Source organism: Musca domestica, unplaced genomic scaffold (assembly GCF_030504385.1).
Source record: "Musca domestica strain aabys unplaced genomic scaffold, Musca_domestica.polishedcontigs.V.1.1 59, whole genome shotgun sequence".
Taxonomy (NCBI): domain Eukaryota; kingdom Metazoa; phylum Arthropoda; class Insecta; order Diptera; family Muscidae; genus Musca; species Musca domestica.
This window is the reverse complement of record NW_026712362.1, coordinates 30,266-46,675: the sequence shown is the minus strand read 5'-3', so window position 1 is coordinate 46,675 and position 16,410 is coordinate 30,266. Positions and strand designations below refer to the sequence as shown.

The window sequence follows — 16,410 nt, the reverse complement described above, 5'->3', positions numbered from 1 at the left end:
TCGGTGAAATGTTTTTCATGACTTTCAAAGAGAGAGAGAGAGAGAGAAAAGGATAACAAGTCAAACATATGTATAATTCGGTTTTTTACATAATTAATGCATATATAACAAAAATTCATAACAAAATGCATAACACATGATAACAAGAGTTGGTTTTTCTTTCTTTCAATGAATGGTTTTTCTCACTTTTGGGGGGGGGGCAGAACTTATATACAATTGTCTCACTAAACTACCGGGGGCGGCAACTAACTAAAATTGCAAACTTACCGTAAATTCACCTGTAACCGCATCGAAACCCACATGGACTGTGTGTTCGAAATTTGTGGGATACGATATATTCGGCTTGGAATCCTGATGTGATGGCTTGGAGCCTTTGATTTTATTTTTTAAAGTTTTTTTCTTGCGATCAGGATCATCGGGTTCTGTGAAGAGAATAAAAGAACAATGAGTATAACATACATTGAGGGATATTTGTTTAGTGGAAATACCTTTTGGCAGGGGTCTCATGTCGACTGGTGGTCCATCACCGCCACCCGTTATGGAACCTCCCACCCGATCGCCACCACGATTGCTGGTTAGACGGACTGGTGGAGCCGGTGGTTTATCTTCTTCGCTGGACATTTTCCCCCAACAGATACACTCTCAACAACAGCAACAACAATAGAGACAACAAACAACCGTATCACAAAACAACAGCAATAACTGGTTTAATAATTCTTTACGAATTCCAAATTCAATGTCTGTGCCGTGCACTTTCTTTTAGACTCTGGCGATTCTCTCTCCCAATTCCTCCTCGGAGTGATTTGTCAAGCTAAAAATGGAAGAAAAAACAACAATATGATTAACAAAATGTGAGTAATAATTAAATTGAAAACACTTCAATTTACACTACAAAAATTTAATAAGAAATTTTATAGAAGAAGAAAAAAGTACTACAAGAATATCATTTCAAATGAAACAAAAAACACACACACATACATACACATATTCTTTATCTGTATTCTTGTGTGTTTTCTTTTCTTTTTTTTGGGGGGGTTTTCGTTTCCAACGTTTGTGTCATCAATGATGGTATTGGCGTCAAAATGAAATATAACAACAACAAAAAAATATTCCCCATATATTTCTGTGGTGTTTATATAAATATTTATTCTTTTAATTTTCTTATCAGCTGAGACGAGGGCTAGCCGGCCGGCCGGCTTGCCGCCAATCGCTTTAGAATAAACAGTCATGGTTTTACCATTTTTTTTTTCAAAGTAAAATAAATCGTATTTTAAAATGGGAACAAAAATAAGGGAGATAAGTGGAAGTATTTTCCAGTCGTAGAGGATCCATTTAGATGGCTTCTTTCTATTGAAGGACCCTTTCGTATGACCTGCACCATAAAATGGAGGGTATATTAAATTTTGTCATTCCGTTTGCAACACCTCAACATGGTCGTCGAAAAACGAATAAGGCATAGCTATTCATGATCCACGTAAAATTCTACGTATATTTACCAAATGCAGATTTAGTCTGTCTGTCTAAAGATATTGTTTCAAATTTATTCCTAAAATGTTTGGTATTGAAAATTATATATTGGTCCAACATTAAGTCTCCCTGGCCTCCAAAAAGCAGTTCCTCGTGGTTTTTAGTATTTTGAAGGTCTCGGTCTCAGTTTCCAGTCAAATCAGTTGCAATTTTTCATTTCAGGTTTTGTTTAGGGGACTCCTGATTTTCTGTATTTTGAAAGTTTTCGAAATTTTGAAAAATGAGGGAGAAAAGTTGAAGTATTTCCCATCCGTAGAGCTTCTTTCTATTGAAGGACACTTTGTTTGGTATTGGAAATTATATATATAGGTCCAACATTAGGTCTCCATGGCCTTCATATAGCAGTTCCTCCCGGTTTTTAGCATTTTGAAGGTCTCAGTCTCAGTTTTCAGTCAAATCAGTTGTAACTTCTCATTTATGGTTTTGTTTAGGGTATCTCCTGATTTTCGCTATTTTGAAAGTTTTCGAAATTTTGAAATTGGGATCCAGCCAATTACCAACCACCATATCATGGGTTTTTTGAAGCGCTATAATTAGTCATTTCGGATTGTCTTCTGCTAGATTGACTTCGAGCAAAAAAATATTCAATGTAGATCCACATATAGGTTAGGTTAGGTTAAAGGTTACCATATGGCAACCACTCCACTCGGAGACCTATAGGTCCATTGTGTTCATCCTAAAATATGGACAATATATAAATCTAAATATTTTCAAAGAAAATTTAAATTTAATTTCAAATTTACTGCGCAGAACGAGAAAGGATAATCTGATATTGCTCCAACTTTGCAAATACTAATATTTGCATCAGTGTTAGGTCAGGTGAGAAAATAAACAATATCGGTCCACTCCATTCGCTACCTCCCCCACAAAGGGCAAACATTTTTGAATAATTATAAATCTTGAAAAATGTGATGTAAAAGTCCGAATATCTTCAAATGTCACAAGTTACAATATTTGTATTAACCCAAGGTCTGGTGTAAAGATGGAATACATCGATCCACTCTTTCTGGTACATCCCCCACAAAGGGTCAAAATTTTGAATACCCATGAAGTTCATAAAACACGAAAATAAAATCCGATTCCATTCAGACTTGGTACATCTCAATATTTTTATTAGCACAAGATCTGTTATAAAGATGGTAGAGATCGGACCATTCCTTCTGGTACCTCCCGCACAAAGGGTCAAAGTTTCGAAAACCAAAAACGATCATAAAATCTGAAATAAGCATCTTTTTCTCCTCAAATTACACACATCATAATATTTTCATTATCCCAAGGTCTAGTGTGAAGATGGGATATATATGTCTACTCCTTCAGGTACCTCCCCCACAAAGTATCAAAATTTTAAATATCCATGAAACTCATAAAATTCGAAATTAACATCCGATTTCATTCAGACTTGGCAAATCTAAATATTTTTATCAACACATGATCTGTTATAAAAATGTTATAAATCGGACTATTCCTTCTGGTACCTCCCGCACAAAGGGTCAAAGTTTCGAAAACCAAAAACGATCATAAAATTCGAAATAAGCATTTGGTTCTCTTCAAATTACACACATCACAATATTTGTATTAACCCAAGGTTTGGTGTGAAGATGGAATACATCGGTCCAGTCCTTCTGGTAGCTCCCTCACAGAGGGTCAAAATTTTGAATATTCATGAAGCTAATAAAACACGAAATTAACATTCGATTCCATTCAGACTTGGCACATCCCAATATTTCCATCAACACAAGATCTGTAATAAATATAGAAGAGATCGGACAATTCCCAAGCTTTTTCGTCCCTCAGCCAACCAAAATAGGTCTCCTTAAACCACTTTCCATTGCATTCTCCTTCAAGAGTAATCCCATCACCTCAATTAAAGCTCATATAAAACACCCATAGATATTCTCTGCCTATAGAAGACCTCTTGAAAATTCTTCCCGGATGAGAAGAACTTAATACAATTTCGAATTTTGGGAGTACTATTCGTCCAATTTTACACGTCCTGTCTTTTCAAGGAGGAAACCTCTCCCATTTCTCATTTCTGTTCCATTGAGGCACCCGAATATACAATCCATTGTAAAAATAAAAAAAAATATCTGTCCATTTCCGCATTCTTTGTTGTTATCAACAATAGCAGCAGCCTTTCTTGTTGAATAATAAAAAAATATTAAGGAATTTAATAAGCAGATATTCATTCTCATTGTACATGTACGTGTGTTTCTGTGTGCGTGCATGCCCTCTGGAGTTACTACTCACAATTTACTCTCATTCGACTGAGGGAGAATAAGAAATCAAAAAAGAAATAAAGAGATGTGTTTGAGTACTTGAACAGGGTTCATGTGGTACTCGACTTTTGTTGTTGTTGTTGTCGTCGTCGTCGATTTCTGCTGTCTTCATTTACAAGTCATGACATGCTGTTGCACGCATCTCAGAGATAAGTTTCATTCAATAAAACACGAACTCGAAGCTGGTTCAATGGCGACAAAAGGCAGAGAAGTGAGATAGCAAAGCGAGACAAGAAACGTTTTGGAATAACCACCACCACCACCTACCGACTTATTTCTAAAAGCGCCCACTGAAGACGTCATTGTGGCCGCACAACAACGTGCAACGTACGACTTGACGACTAACATCACAGCAGAAACAACAACAAAAATAATAAGAAAACATGTATTACGACAAAGGAAACTACCAACAACAGCAAAAAAACAGACAACGGCGACAAGGGCGCTGTGTCGATGATTCATTGCAAAAATTGTCTGCAAGTCGACAAAATACAACATCAAAAAGGGGGAAACTTTTCGAGCGAAATGCGAAAATTTGTTACTGCCTGTGTGTGATTGTGCGTGTATGTCTGTGTGGTAACGATAATACTTTGCGATGACATGTTTTAAGTGAAAAGGAAATTGTTTTATTGGTGATAGGTGCCTATTTTGTGATGGGATTACTCTTGAAGGAAAATGCAAAGGAAAGTGGTTTAAGGAGACCTATCATTGTTAGAAGAAGGATGAAAAAATATGTTTTTCTGAAACATTATCAAGCCAAAAGGATCAACAAATGTGGATTTTTAAAGAATATTTCTTCGGGGACAATCAGGAAACTTGAATCGTAAATGAAAATATTCTTAAGGCCTGACTATCTTTGTTGTGGATTTTTATAGAATACTTTCTCATAGACTATACAGGAACCAAAAACGTGGGTTTTAAGAATATACTTTGTGAAGGATTCTCCAGGATCAACAAACATGATTTTTTCAAAGAATTTTTTGAAGGATTGTCCCGGATCAACAAACGTGAATTTTTAAAGATTTTTTTTAAGATGTATGCAGGATCGACATACGTGATCAACAAACGTGAATTTTTAAAGTTTTTTTAAGAAGTATCGGATCAACATACGTGACTTTTTTCTAAAGAAGTATCCAGGATCGAAAAACGTGAATTTTTTCTAAAAGAATTTTCCGAACCAACAAGCGTGGATTTTTAAAGATATTTTTTGAAGGAGTATCCAGGATCAACCAACGTGAATTTTTAAAGATTTTTTTCTGAAGAACTATCCAGGACTAAAAAAAAGTATTTTTAAAGAAATTTTCCAAAAAGGAACTTCAGAACAAACGGGGTTTTTAAAGAATTTTTTCTGAATTTTTCCCAAAAGACCTTCAGAACAAAAAGGGGTTTTAAAGAATTTTTCCCAAAAAAGACCTTCAGAACAAACGGGGTTTTTAAAGAATTTTTTTTGAAGAACTTTCCAGGACCAAAAAAACGTGGATTTTTTTTAAATATTTCCTCAAGGACCTCCTGACTAACAAATGTAATTTTTAAGTTCTAGGACTGTCAGACTTTTAAGCATGAATTTTCAAGGAAAATTTTGTGTAGGATAACCAGACCAACAAAAGATTATTTTCTAAGGGATCTTCAGACCAAAAAAGTGGATATTTAAGAATTTTTCTAAAGCACCTTCAGCAGATCTAAAAATATGGACATTTAAAGAATATTTTCTTAAGGACCTTTGGTTCAAGAATTGTTGATTTTTAAAGAATATTTTCTGAAGGATCAGCAGACCTAGAAGGCGGATATTTAAAGAATATTTTCTGAAGGACCAGGAGAACAAGGACCAAACAATTGAATTTTTAAAGAATATTTTCTAAAGGATCTTCAGATCAACAAACGTCTTTTTAAAAGATTATTTTCTCAAGGAAACTAGACCAACAAACGTGGATTTTTGAAGAATATTTTCTTAAGGACATTCAGAGCAACAATTATAAATTTTTTAAAAATATTTTCTGAAGTACCATGAGACTGCTAAACATAGACTTTTAAAGAATATTTTCTAAAGGACTTTCAGAACAACAAATTTTGATTTTTTAACACTTTTTAAAGGGCTATCGGACTTCTAAAAATGTATTTTTAGGAAAAATTTTCTGAAGAATTTTCTAGCAGACCAACAGAAGAAATTAAAGGATCTTCAGACCAACAAACGTAGTATTTAAGGAATATTTTCTCAAGGACATCAGACCAACAAAAGTGGCTTTTTTAAGAATATTATCTCAAGGATCTTCAGACGAACAAATGTGAATTTTTCAGAAATATTTTCTCAAGGACCTTCTGACCAACAAAAGTGAATTAAACATGGAATTTGAAGAATACTTTCTAAATGACCTTCAGACCAACAAAAGTTGATTTTTTAGAAATAAAGGACTATCAGACTTTTAAACATGGACAGCAGACAAACAAAAGAATATTTTCTAAAGGATCAGGACCTTCCAAACAAGAAACGTCAATATTTAATCTACAGAATATTTGGGAAAGGACCTTCCGACAAAGAAACGTCAATATTTAAAGAATATTTGCGAAAAAAAACCTTCCGTGGAACAAACGTGAATTTTTAGAGAATATTTTCCAGGGACTACAAACCTAATTTTTTTGGAATTTTTTTCCAGGATTATAAGACTAACAAATTTGAATTAAAAAAAATATTCAAACATAAAAGGTACCACTACATTAGATAATTATGAACGAATTATTAATGAAAGCAACAACAACAAAACCAATAGTAAACCAATCATAATTGGGCAAATCTGCAAAGACCACGACAAAAATAAAAATTCTATTTTTTCTTGTTTTGATTTTTTTTAACTTTTCAATAGTTTCAAAAGATAGAAAAAAAAACAAATGGAAGATGCCAAAGAGGAGAAAAAGTCAAAAAGCAAGAAAATCATTCGTAAAGACAGCATAAAATTGTTTTTGCTTCCTAAAAAAGCGTCCGATGTGTGTTCTTCTTCTGATAATGATGATTATGACGCTCATACCTGTGTATAGTGCCAGGAGACCCAAACGCGACACTGCTGACGTTGACATCGCAACAACAACAAAACAATAAAATATAACCTCAAGAAAATATGGCAAAGAAAGACGACACTTTAAGAATGAAAAACTAGTGGAGATGCTTGAGGAAACAATAATAATAACGACGACGATGATGATGATGGGAAAACATAAACAAATTAAGAGAAAATCCACAAAGGCCAAGCGTATCAGAAACAGTTGTTAGCTGTTAGCTGTCGAGGCGACCGAGGCCGATGCAAATGGAAACTATGAACTGAACAAAGTTTTATGGACTGTCGTGGAAAATATGAGATATAAAATTAACACAACACCAAAGGACCAGGGGGTGGTATGGAAAATTTTGGTGAGAATGAAAATGGAATAATAAACAAAATAAAATTAACAAAAACAAATGATAAAAAAATATTAATTAATTGATAAAAAAAATTATTAACAAATAAAAATTATTATTAAATAAAAATTATTATTAAATAAAAATTATTATTAAATAAAAATTATTAAATTTAAAATTATCCTGAATGTCCTTAAATAAACCAAAAATAAAACAGCACACTTATAAGAACATTTTCTAAAAAAAAAAATTAAGAGTATGACAGAAGAGATTCGGCAAACATCTTCAATTATGGGTCTGACAGTGCCGCAGATAGATTCTTTAGAATCCATAATTACGAAACTGAGAGTTCCACAGAGAATATTCTTAAAAATGTATGGTTATGGCCCTTGAAATATTGACAATTATGGTTGGTTTATGAAAAAATATCCTTGAAATCCACGATTATTACTCCTGCAGACCCTCAAAAAAGATCATCAAAAATTGAAGATTATATCTCTGATAGTTAAAAAAAATATTTAAATTCCACTATTATAAATCTTACAGTCCTTAAATAATGTCCTGAAAAGTCATCCTTAAAAATTATAACTGTTATAGTCCTTAAAACATTTCTTTAGAATCTACGATTATAAGTCTTTGAAAAATATTCTTAAAAATATAACTGTGATGTCCTTAAAATATGTTCTTGAAATTTACGGTTATAAGTCTTTGATAATATCCTTAAAAATCCGATATTATAACTTTGATAGTCCTTGAAAAATATCCTTAAAAATCAAAATTTTGAATGTCCTTGAAATATATCCTAGAAAATCTACGATTATAATTTTGATGATAGTTCTCGAAAAAATATCCTTAAAAATAAATATCCTCCAACAGTCCCTGAAAAATATCTTTTAAAATCAACGACCATCACTTTGAATTACCTTGAAATATATTATAGAAAATCTACGATTATAACACTCTGATAGTCCTTGAAAAATAGCCTTAAAAATTCACGATTATAACTGTGAGTCCTTGAAAAATATCCTTGAAAATTATAACTGAGATAGTCCTTAAAAATGTCCTTGAAATTAAAGATTACAAATCTTAAAAAAATTCTTAAAATTCAACGACTATAACTTTGAATGTCCTTAAATATTTCCTTAAAAATCAACGATTGTAACTCCGATAGTCCATGAAAAAATATCCATAAAAATTCACGATTATCGCTGCAACAGTCCTTGAAAACTATCTTTAAAAATCAGCGACTGTAACTTTCTTGAAATATATCATAGAAAATCTACGATTTTAACTCCGATAGTCCTTGAAAAAATATCCTTAAAAAGCGACGATTATAACGCTGATATTTCCTGAAAAATATCCTTAAAAATTAACAATTACGGCTCTAAAAGCCCTTGAAAAATACTCTAATAATCAAAAATTGTGACTCTTCTTGTCTTTAAAATGTTTTCAAAAATCAAAGACTACAGCTCTTGGCTCCCGAAAATTATCTCAAAAACCAACGAAGAAAATAGTACTGAAGAAAATATTCTTAAATGATCCTTATTTGTTGAAATAATAGTCCTCTAGAGAATGTATTTAAAAATCCATATTTTTTGGTCCTTGGTAGTCCTTGAGAAAATATTATTAAAAAACCTTTGTTCTTTGTAGATCTGATAGTACTTCAGAAAATATTCTTTAAAATCTGCTTTTAGTAGTCCTGTATAGTCCTTGAGAAAATATACCTTACAAATCCACGTTTAGTCCTCGAGAAAATATTTTTTAAAAATTCATGTTTATTGATATAGTGCTTAGGAAATGTTCTTCAAAATCCACGTTTATTGGTCCTGATCAGGAGATATTCCTCAAAAATGCACGTTTATTGGTCCTGAATAGTCCTTGCGAAAATAATCTTTAAAATCCACATTTTTTGGTCCTGGATGGTCTTTTAGAGAATAATTGTCAAAAATCCACTTTTATTGGTCCTGAATAGTCCTTCAGGAAATATTCTTTAAAATCTTTGTTTATTGGTCCTGCATAGTCCTTCAGGAAATATTCTTTAAAAATCCACGTTTACTGGTCCTTGAGAAAATATCCTTTAAAAATCCACGTTTACTGGTCCTTGAGAAAATATCCTTTAAAATCCACGTTTATTGATCCTGAATAGTACTTGGGAAATATTCTTTTAAATCCACGTTTAGTGGTATAGTCCTTAAGAAAATATCCGTTAAAAATCCACGTTGGTTGATCCTGAATAGTGCTTAGGAAATATTCTTCAAATTCCACGTTTACTAATCCTGGATAGTCCTTGAGAAAATAGGCTTTAAAAATCAACGTTTGCTGATCCTGAGTGCTTAGGAAATACTCTTCAAAATCTACGATTAGTGGTCCTGGATAGGCCTTGAGAAAATATCTTTTAAAAAACCACGTTTGTTGATCCTGAATTCTTCAAAATCCACTTTTAGTTTTCCAGGGAAGTAGAGATTCAGGTTTGTTGCAACTGGATAGTCCTTCAAAGAATATTCTTCTGAAAAATATCCTAAAAATTCAAAGTTTGCGGCGTTGGCATTCCTTCAGAAAATACCCTTTTTTGTTGGACTATCCGGGTCCTGGAGACATATTTTGTAAAAATCCACAATCGAACCATTTGAGTCCTTGAGAAAATATTCTAATATCACGTTTCTTTGCAGATAGTCCTTTGGAATATATTCCTTAAAGATCCACGTTTTTTGGTCCTGAAAAGTTCTTGGTCCTTGGATAGTTCTTAAGAAAAAATCTATAAAATTCCACGTTTGTTGGTGCTGGATAGTCCTTGGGAAAATATTCTTTAAAATTCACGTTAATTGGTCCTGTACAGTCCTTGAGAAAATATTCTTTAGTAATCCACGTTTGTTGATCCTGAATAGTCCTTCAGGAAATATTCTTTAAAAAACCACGTTTATTGGTTTTGAATAGCTCTCAGGAAATATTCTTTAACAATCCACGTATGTTGGTCCTGGGAAATAGTGGTTCACGTTTGCAGCTTCTGGATAGTCCTTCAGAGAATATTTTTAAACATCCACAGTCAATGCAGCTGGGTGTCCTTCTGAAAAATGTCCAAAAAAATCAAAGTTTGCGGGGTTGGCATTCCTTCAGAAAATTTCCATTTTTGTTGCACTATCCGGGTCCTGGAGACATATTTTTTAAAAATCCACAATCAAACCATTTGAGTCCTTGGCAAATTATCCTGCAAAAACACGTTTCTTGGCCAATAGAGAATATATTAACTCTAGGAAAATATTCTTTAAAAATTCACGTTTTGTTGGTCCTGAAAAGTCCTTCAGAACATTTTGTTTAATCTAAGGGAGTTCTTAATATTGGATAGACCTTGAGAAAATATTCTTTCAAAAACTCGTTATTCGTCCTTCAGCAAATACTTTTAAAACTCCGGGTTTTTTGGTCCTGGAAAGTCCTTCGGAAAATATTCTTAAAAAATTAAAATCTTATAAAAATCCACGTTTGTTGGTCCTGATAGTCCTTGAGAAATTAATTTAAAAAATCTTTTGTTGTTTGTCTTGGAGTCCTTCAGGAAAATATTCTTTAAAAATCCCCCAACTGATTTACCCTCCCCTCGTCTTCTTACCACAAATGGTGGTGGTGGTGCTATTTCACCGATATATGCAGGCATAAGTGTGTTTTTTTTTTGTTGCGGGGGATCAGAGATTAGAGGCTGCTGCACTTCGGTTGGAGGCAACAGCCAACCAACCATCCAGCCAGCCATGCGACCAAGAGATACTTCTTCTTACTACTGCTGCTTGCTACGTGTGGAACGTGTAATATGTTGATGAGGATGATGACGACGACGACGATGATGATGATGGCGGTGGTTTTTGTGGCAGGCATTATGGAAAACAAGTCGAAAACGTAGAAGAAGAAGAAGCAGCAGGCAATCAAGCAAAAATATAACACACGGCGGTACTTATCCATTGAGAGTGCGAGTCAAGTATGTTTTTGTTCTTGTTATTCTTCTTCTGGTGTTTCGTGCCTGTCTTTTTTTCGAATTGAAGGGAAAACTGCTGGAGGGACACAGAAGGCGACAGCCGGGTGTTGGTAGTGTTGTGGAAATGTGGCACAATAGTGCCAAAGAAGCAGCGAACAGTGTGTGTGTGTGCTGTTAGTGAGTGAGTGTGGCGCTCACATAGGGCCGTCAAAACAAAAGGTGAATGAGTTGCATACAATGTGAAAGAGAGAGATATGCAAAAGACAACATCAGAGCAATTCTGTATGTGTGTGAGTGTGTGTGTTCCACCAAGAAATTAAGACCTATTTAAAATTAATGTTCTGTACTGAAATAAAAAACAGAGATAAAACATTTGTATTTTTAGATAAAATTTTCTTTTTTTTTGTTTTGGAATGCAAGTAAATCTTATTGTGGAATGGTGAAGTCAACGATGTGAGGATCCAGGATTTGTTAAGAATTATCATGTAATTTTTTGGGAATATTTTCAGGTATTATCAAAATAAAAGAATATTCTTTGAGGAAAGAGCTACAATCGTGGATTTTTTAATGACTATATTCGAGAGGAATGTCAGAGGTATAATCACGGATACTCAATGAATATTCTTTCGAGGGATATGGGGACTATAGAAATCGCTTCTTAATGAACATAAATTATAATCTTGGATTTTAAAGAATATTTTCTAAAGGAAAATCAGACCAACAAACGTTGATTTAAAAATAATATTTGTTTAAGGATTTCTTGAGTTACGATCGCAGATTATTTAAGAAATATTTTTTTTTTAGTAACTCCCTGAATAAAAATCGCGGATTTTAAAAGGGACTATTTTTAAGGCAAGAATATTTTTAAGGATTCGAGGACTTTTAAAAGAATATATCTAAAAACTGGAGGATTTTAATAGAAGTATTTTTTAAGAGTCCCTCCTTGGGAAAAAAAATTTTTGATTTTTAAAGGAATATTTTTAAGAATTCCCTTGGCAACAATTTTGGAGTTTTAAAGAGTGTTACAATTGTGGACTTTAAAATATATTTATTAAATTTGTTATTTAATTAAATTTTCTGAAAAATGTCCTAATATTAGTTTTTAAAAATGGTCTTTACGAGTTACAATGGTGCAATTTTAAGGAATCTTTTCATAAAAATTATCAGAGCTCAAATGTTCAAAATATTTTTGAAGAATTTTTCACTAAGGACTTCTTGAGTTATTAGTGTGGACTTTAAAAATATATTTTCTACAGGATTCCCTGAGTTACAATTGGGAATTTTTTAAGAATATTTTCTCAAGGAAAAGAAAACGTAGACTTCTAAAGAATATTTTTCGGAAGGACTTCGTAAAGGAATTCCTGAGTTAAGTCGTGGTTTTTAAAAGGATTATGTTTTACGGTCTTAATGGACAATAATCGTGGCTTTTTAAGGTAATATTTTCAAAGGAATCTCTGATCAGAGAGAAGATTTTTAAAGTAATAGTCTTAAAGGACTCTCTGACCAGAGAGAGGCTTTAAAAAGTAATATTTTCAGTGTAAAGAATTCCTAAAGTACTGGAGGATTTTAATAGAAGTATTTTCTAAGAGTCCCTCCTTGGGAAAAAAATGTTTGATTTTTAAAGGAATATTTTTAAGAATTCCCTTGGCAACAATTTTGGAGTTTTAAAGAGTGTTACAATTGTGGACTTTAAAATATATTTATTAAATTTGTTATTTAATTAAATTTTCTGAAAAATGTCCTAATATTAGTTTTTAAAAATGGTCTTTACGAGTTACAATGGTGCAATTTTAAGGAATCTTTTCATAAAAATGATCAGAGTTCAAATGTTCAAGATATTTTTGAAGAATTTTTCACTAAGGGCTTCTTGAGTTATAAGTGTGGACTTTAAAAATATATTTTCTACAGGACTCCCTGAGTTACAATTGGGAATTTTTTAAGAATATTTTCTCAAGGAAAAGAAAACGTAGACTTCTAAAGAATATTTTTCGGAAGGACTTAGTAAAGGAATTCCTGAGTTAAGTCGTGGTTTTTAAAAGGATTATGTTTTACGGTCTTAATAGACAATAATCGTGGCTTTTTAAGGTAATATTTTCAAAGGAATCTCTGCTCAGCGAGAAGATTTTTAAAGTAATACTCTTAAAGAACGCTCTAACCAGAGAGAGGCTTTTAAAAGTAATATTTTCAGTGTAAAGAATTCCTAAAGTACTCTTAGATTTATAATCTTTTCTAAGGGCCTTATTAGAGGTAAAAAGTAGATCTACTTTCTGAGCGGTTTTTTAAGGTGTAAAAACTAGAAAAAGTGTCCTTGAAGACTCATTTAAGAAGGTTGTGTTCTTAAAGGTATCTTTTATGGAAGAAAAGGTCCTTAAAGCCAATCTTTCTGAAAGCAAGAGAGATAGGGGCACTTTAAATACACCCTTCCGAAATAAAATTATATGATTCCTCTAAAATATCCTTCCTGGCAGAAAGAAAAGGAGAAACGGTTGGTGTCCTTGAGGTAAGGACTCTCTCCACTTTTAAGGAAGAAAATATCAGAGAGCAGGTAGTGCTTTTTGAAAAATATGTCATTAAAGGCGCATTTCATAGAAGAATGATTCCTAAATGCCAATCTTTCTGGAAGAAAAGCTGCCTTACCGGAAGAATGGTTCCTGTAAAAAATTCTCTTTGGCAGAACGAATCCTTTATGGAATACTTTATGGAAGAGACTTGTCTAAAAACACCCTTCTTTGAGGAGAGGATCCTTAAAGGAAGAAAAAAATCAGAAAGCCACCTTTACGAAATGAAGAATACTCACAGGCAAAGAGTGTCCGTGAAGGTGTCTTGAAGGGCACTCTTTTACATCAAATGGTTATTTAAGTCAATCTTTTTGGAAGAAAGAAGCCTTTAACTAGCATTTTAAGGAAGAAAAATATAAGAAAGCCCTCTTAAGATCACCCACTCTCAGAAAGGAATTGTTAAAGTGCGCTTTCTAATTTCTGCAGTAATTGGAAATTGGTCCGTACACTATACCTTAAAACTGCATAGAACCCTACACCACAACACGATAAATAATTCCGTTTGCGGGAAAGTTGGTAAGCATTTTGGCAAGTTTTGGGTATCAGCTATAATTTGGCAAATATTTTGTGAAATCAAAACGTAAAAAATTGAAAAAGCGTCTATTATTTTTCCGATTTTTTTTTTTAAAGTTTCATAAAAATATTGGGATTTTAAAAATTAATGTTTGTGCTATAGTTCCCGAACCGTTTATAAAGCCCCATCATGGAACCACTTGTTGGACAGGCTTTCAAATAATATCTTGGAAAGGAGGGTATGTTAATTTTGTCATTCCGTTTGTAGTATCCTTAAACATTCGTCGTAGACCCCATAAGGTATATATATACAATTCTAAGTCGATTTAACGATGTCCGTCCATTTGTCTGTTGAAATCACGATACAGCCCACATTATTTGACGTAGTGCATCAAAATTTAGCAGAGTAATTTGTATTTTGCCTAGGATGGTAGGTATTGAAAATGATAATATATCAGTCCACATTTTGGTATAGTCCTCATATAACGGTACCTTCCGACATTCGGTATTTTGATGGTTTTTAACCCCTTTTTTACTGATTTGTGTAAAAATTGGTATTTGTAGGTCATAATGGGTCCCAGCTGTTCGTGTGGCGAAACATTGTATGTATAGGTCCACGTTTTGGTATAGTCCCCATGTAACGGTACCTCCCTATATTCGGTATTTTAATGATTTTTGAACTTAATGTTTTTTTACTTGTTTTTAAATGCGTTTTTCCTTGAAGTGGTATCCACGTCATCCCAATCCTTTCTGTAGCACCCTTTGATAATCCAAGCTTTGTCAATTTTCAAAAATATCCCTTTTTTAGAAATATGTATTTAAATATAACTATTTCCGTACTCAACGACAGAGAATGGAATTCTGTGGGACAAAGGAATAGTTTCTGGCTACACTTGGAGCAACACAACACAACGGAGGACACACAAAAAAATGAAAGAACGAAACCCCAAACAATAAATGTGTGGAACGTAAAAACAATTGTGTCGTCAGCAACAATGGGGAAAACACTCAGTTGTTGTTTTTGTTATTGTTGTTGTAGCAATGAATGTGGATATTGTTGTTGTTGTTGTTGTCAGTTGAATGATGTTCAGCTAATATTACACAGCAGCAATTCTGCTTGTTGTCGTCTTAAAGTTGATTTTTTTTTTGCAAGCTAGGGAGTTGTAAACAGAAGTCAGACAGTCAGCCCGTCACTTAGCTGGAAAGACAGCAGCGTTTTAGTTGTTGATACGTGTTTTGTATAAAAAAGAAGTTTGTTTCCAAAGGCAGTCTGCAAAGAACATTCAAAGAAATAACCAGTAAAGAAAGTCTTGAAGACGGGCGGGGCCGACTTTATGATACCATACACCACTTTGCTAATTTAGTAGGGCTCCACATAGCAATTAAAAGTTTTTATTATTTCATCACATTTGGGTAAATATTAGACGTTTGGTGCACAATAAAAGGTAAATCGGACGAAGTTATATATGGGAGATATATCCAAATCTGAACCGATCTCGATAAAATTTAGCAAAGGTATTTCTGAGCTGTATTTCATATATTTCCCTGAATATCGTTGTTACGGAGTGCATATTACGGCTGTGGAGGACAAAAATAACAAATCGGATGAACAATATATATGGGAGCTATAGCTATATCTGAACCGATCTTCGCCAAATTTGACATACTAGCTTCTACACTTAATTCGGTCGTAAGTGCCATATTTCATCACATTTGGGTAAATATTACACGTTTGGTGCACAATATAAGGCAAATCGGACGAAGTTGTATATGGGAGATATATCCAAATTCGAACCGATCTCGATAAAATTTAGCAAAGGTATTTCTGAGCTGTATTTGTTATATATTTCCCTGAATATCGTTGTTACGGAGTGCATTTTACGGCTGCGGAGAACAAAAATAACAAATCGGATGAACAATATATATGGGAGCTATATCTATATCTGAACCGATCTTCGCCAAATTTGGCATACTAGCTTCTAGACTTAATTCGGTCGTAAGAGCCAAATTTCATCCCATTTGGGCGAATATTAGACGTTTGGTGCACAATAAAAGGTAAATCGGACGAAGTTATATATGGGAGATATATCCAAATTCGAACCGATCTCGATAACATTTAGCAAAGATATTTCTGAGCTGTATTTGATATATTTCCCCAAATATTGTTGTTGCAGAGTGCATATTACGGCT

At 33.3% G+C, this 16,410-nt stretch overlaps 1 protein-coding gene across 2 annotated transcripts in view; it reads right to left on the bottom strand.

Annotated features, from left to right (window-relative positions):
- Window positions 1-16,410, bottom strand: part of LOC101887822 (serine/threonine-protein kinase Pak-like) — a 47,512-nt gene that overhangs the window by 20,322 nt on the left and 10,780 nt on the right. For both annotated transcript variants that reach the window (XM_059129013.1, XM_059129014.1), the window contains exons 2-3: window positions 489-811; window positions 268-422 (exon numbers count right to left, since the gene is read on the bottom strand). In XM_059129013.1, the coding sequence (XP_058984996.1) occupies window positions 268-422; window positions 489-621 (288 nt within the window). In that variant the 5' untranslated portion in view covers window positions 622-811. The remainder of the gene's footprint in view (window positions 1-267; window positions 423-488; window positions 812-16,410) is intronic.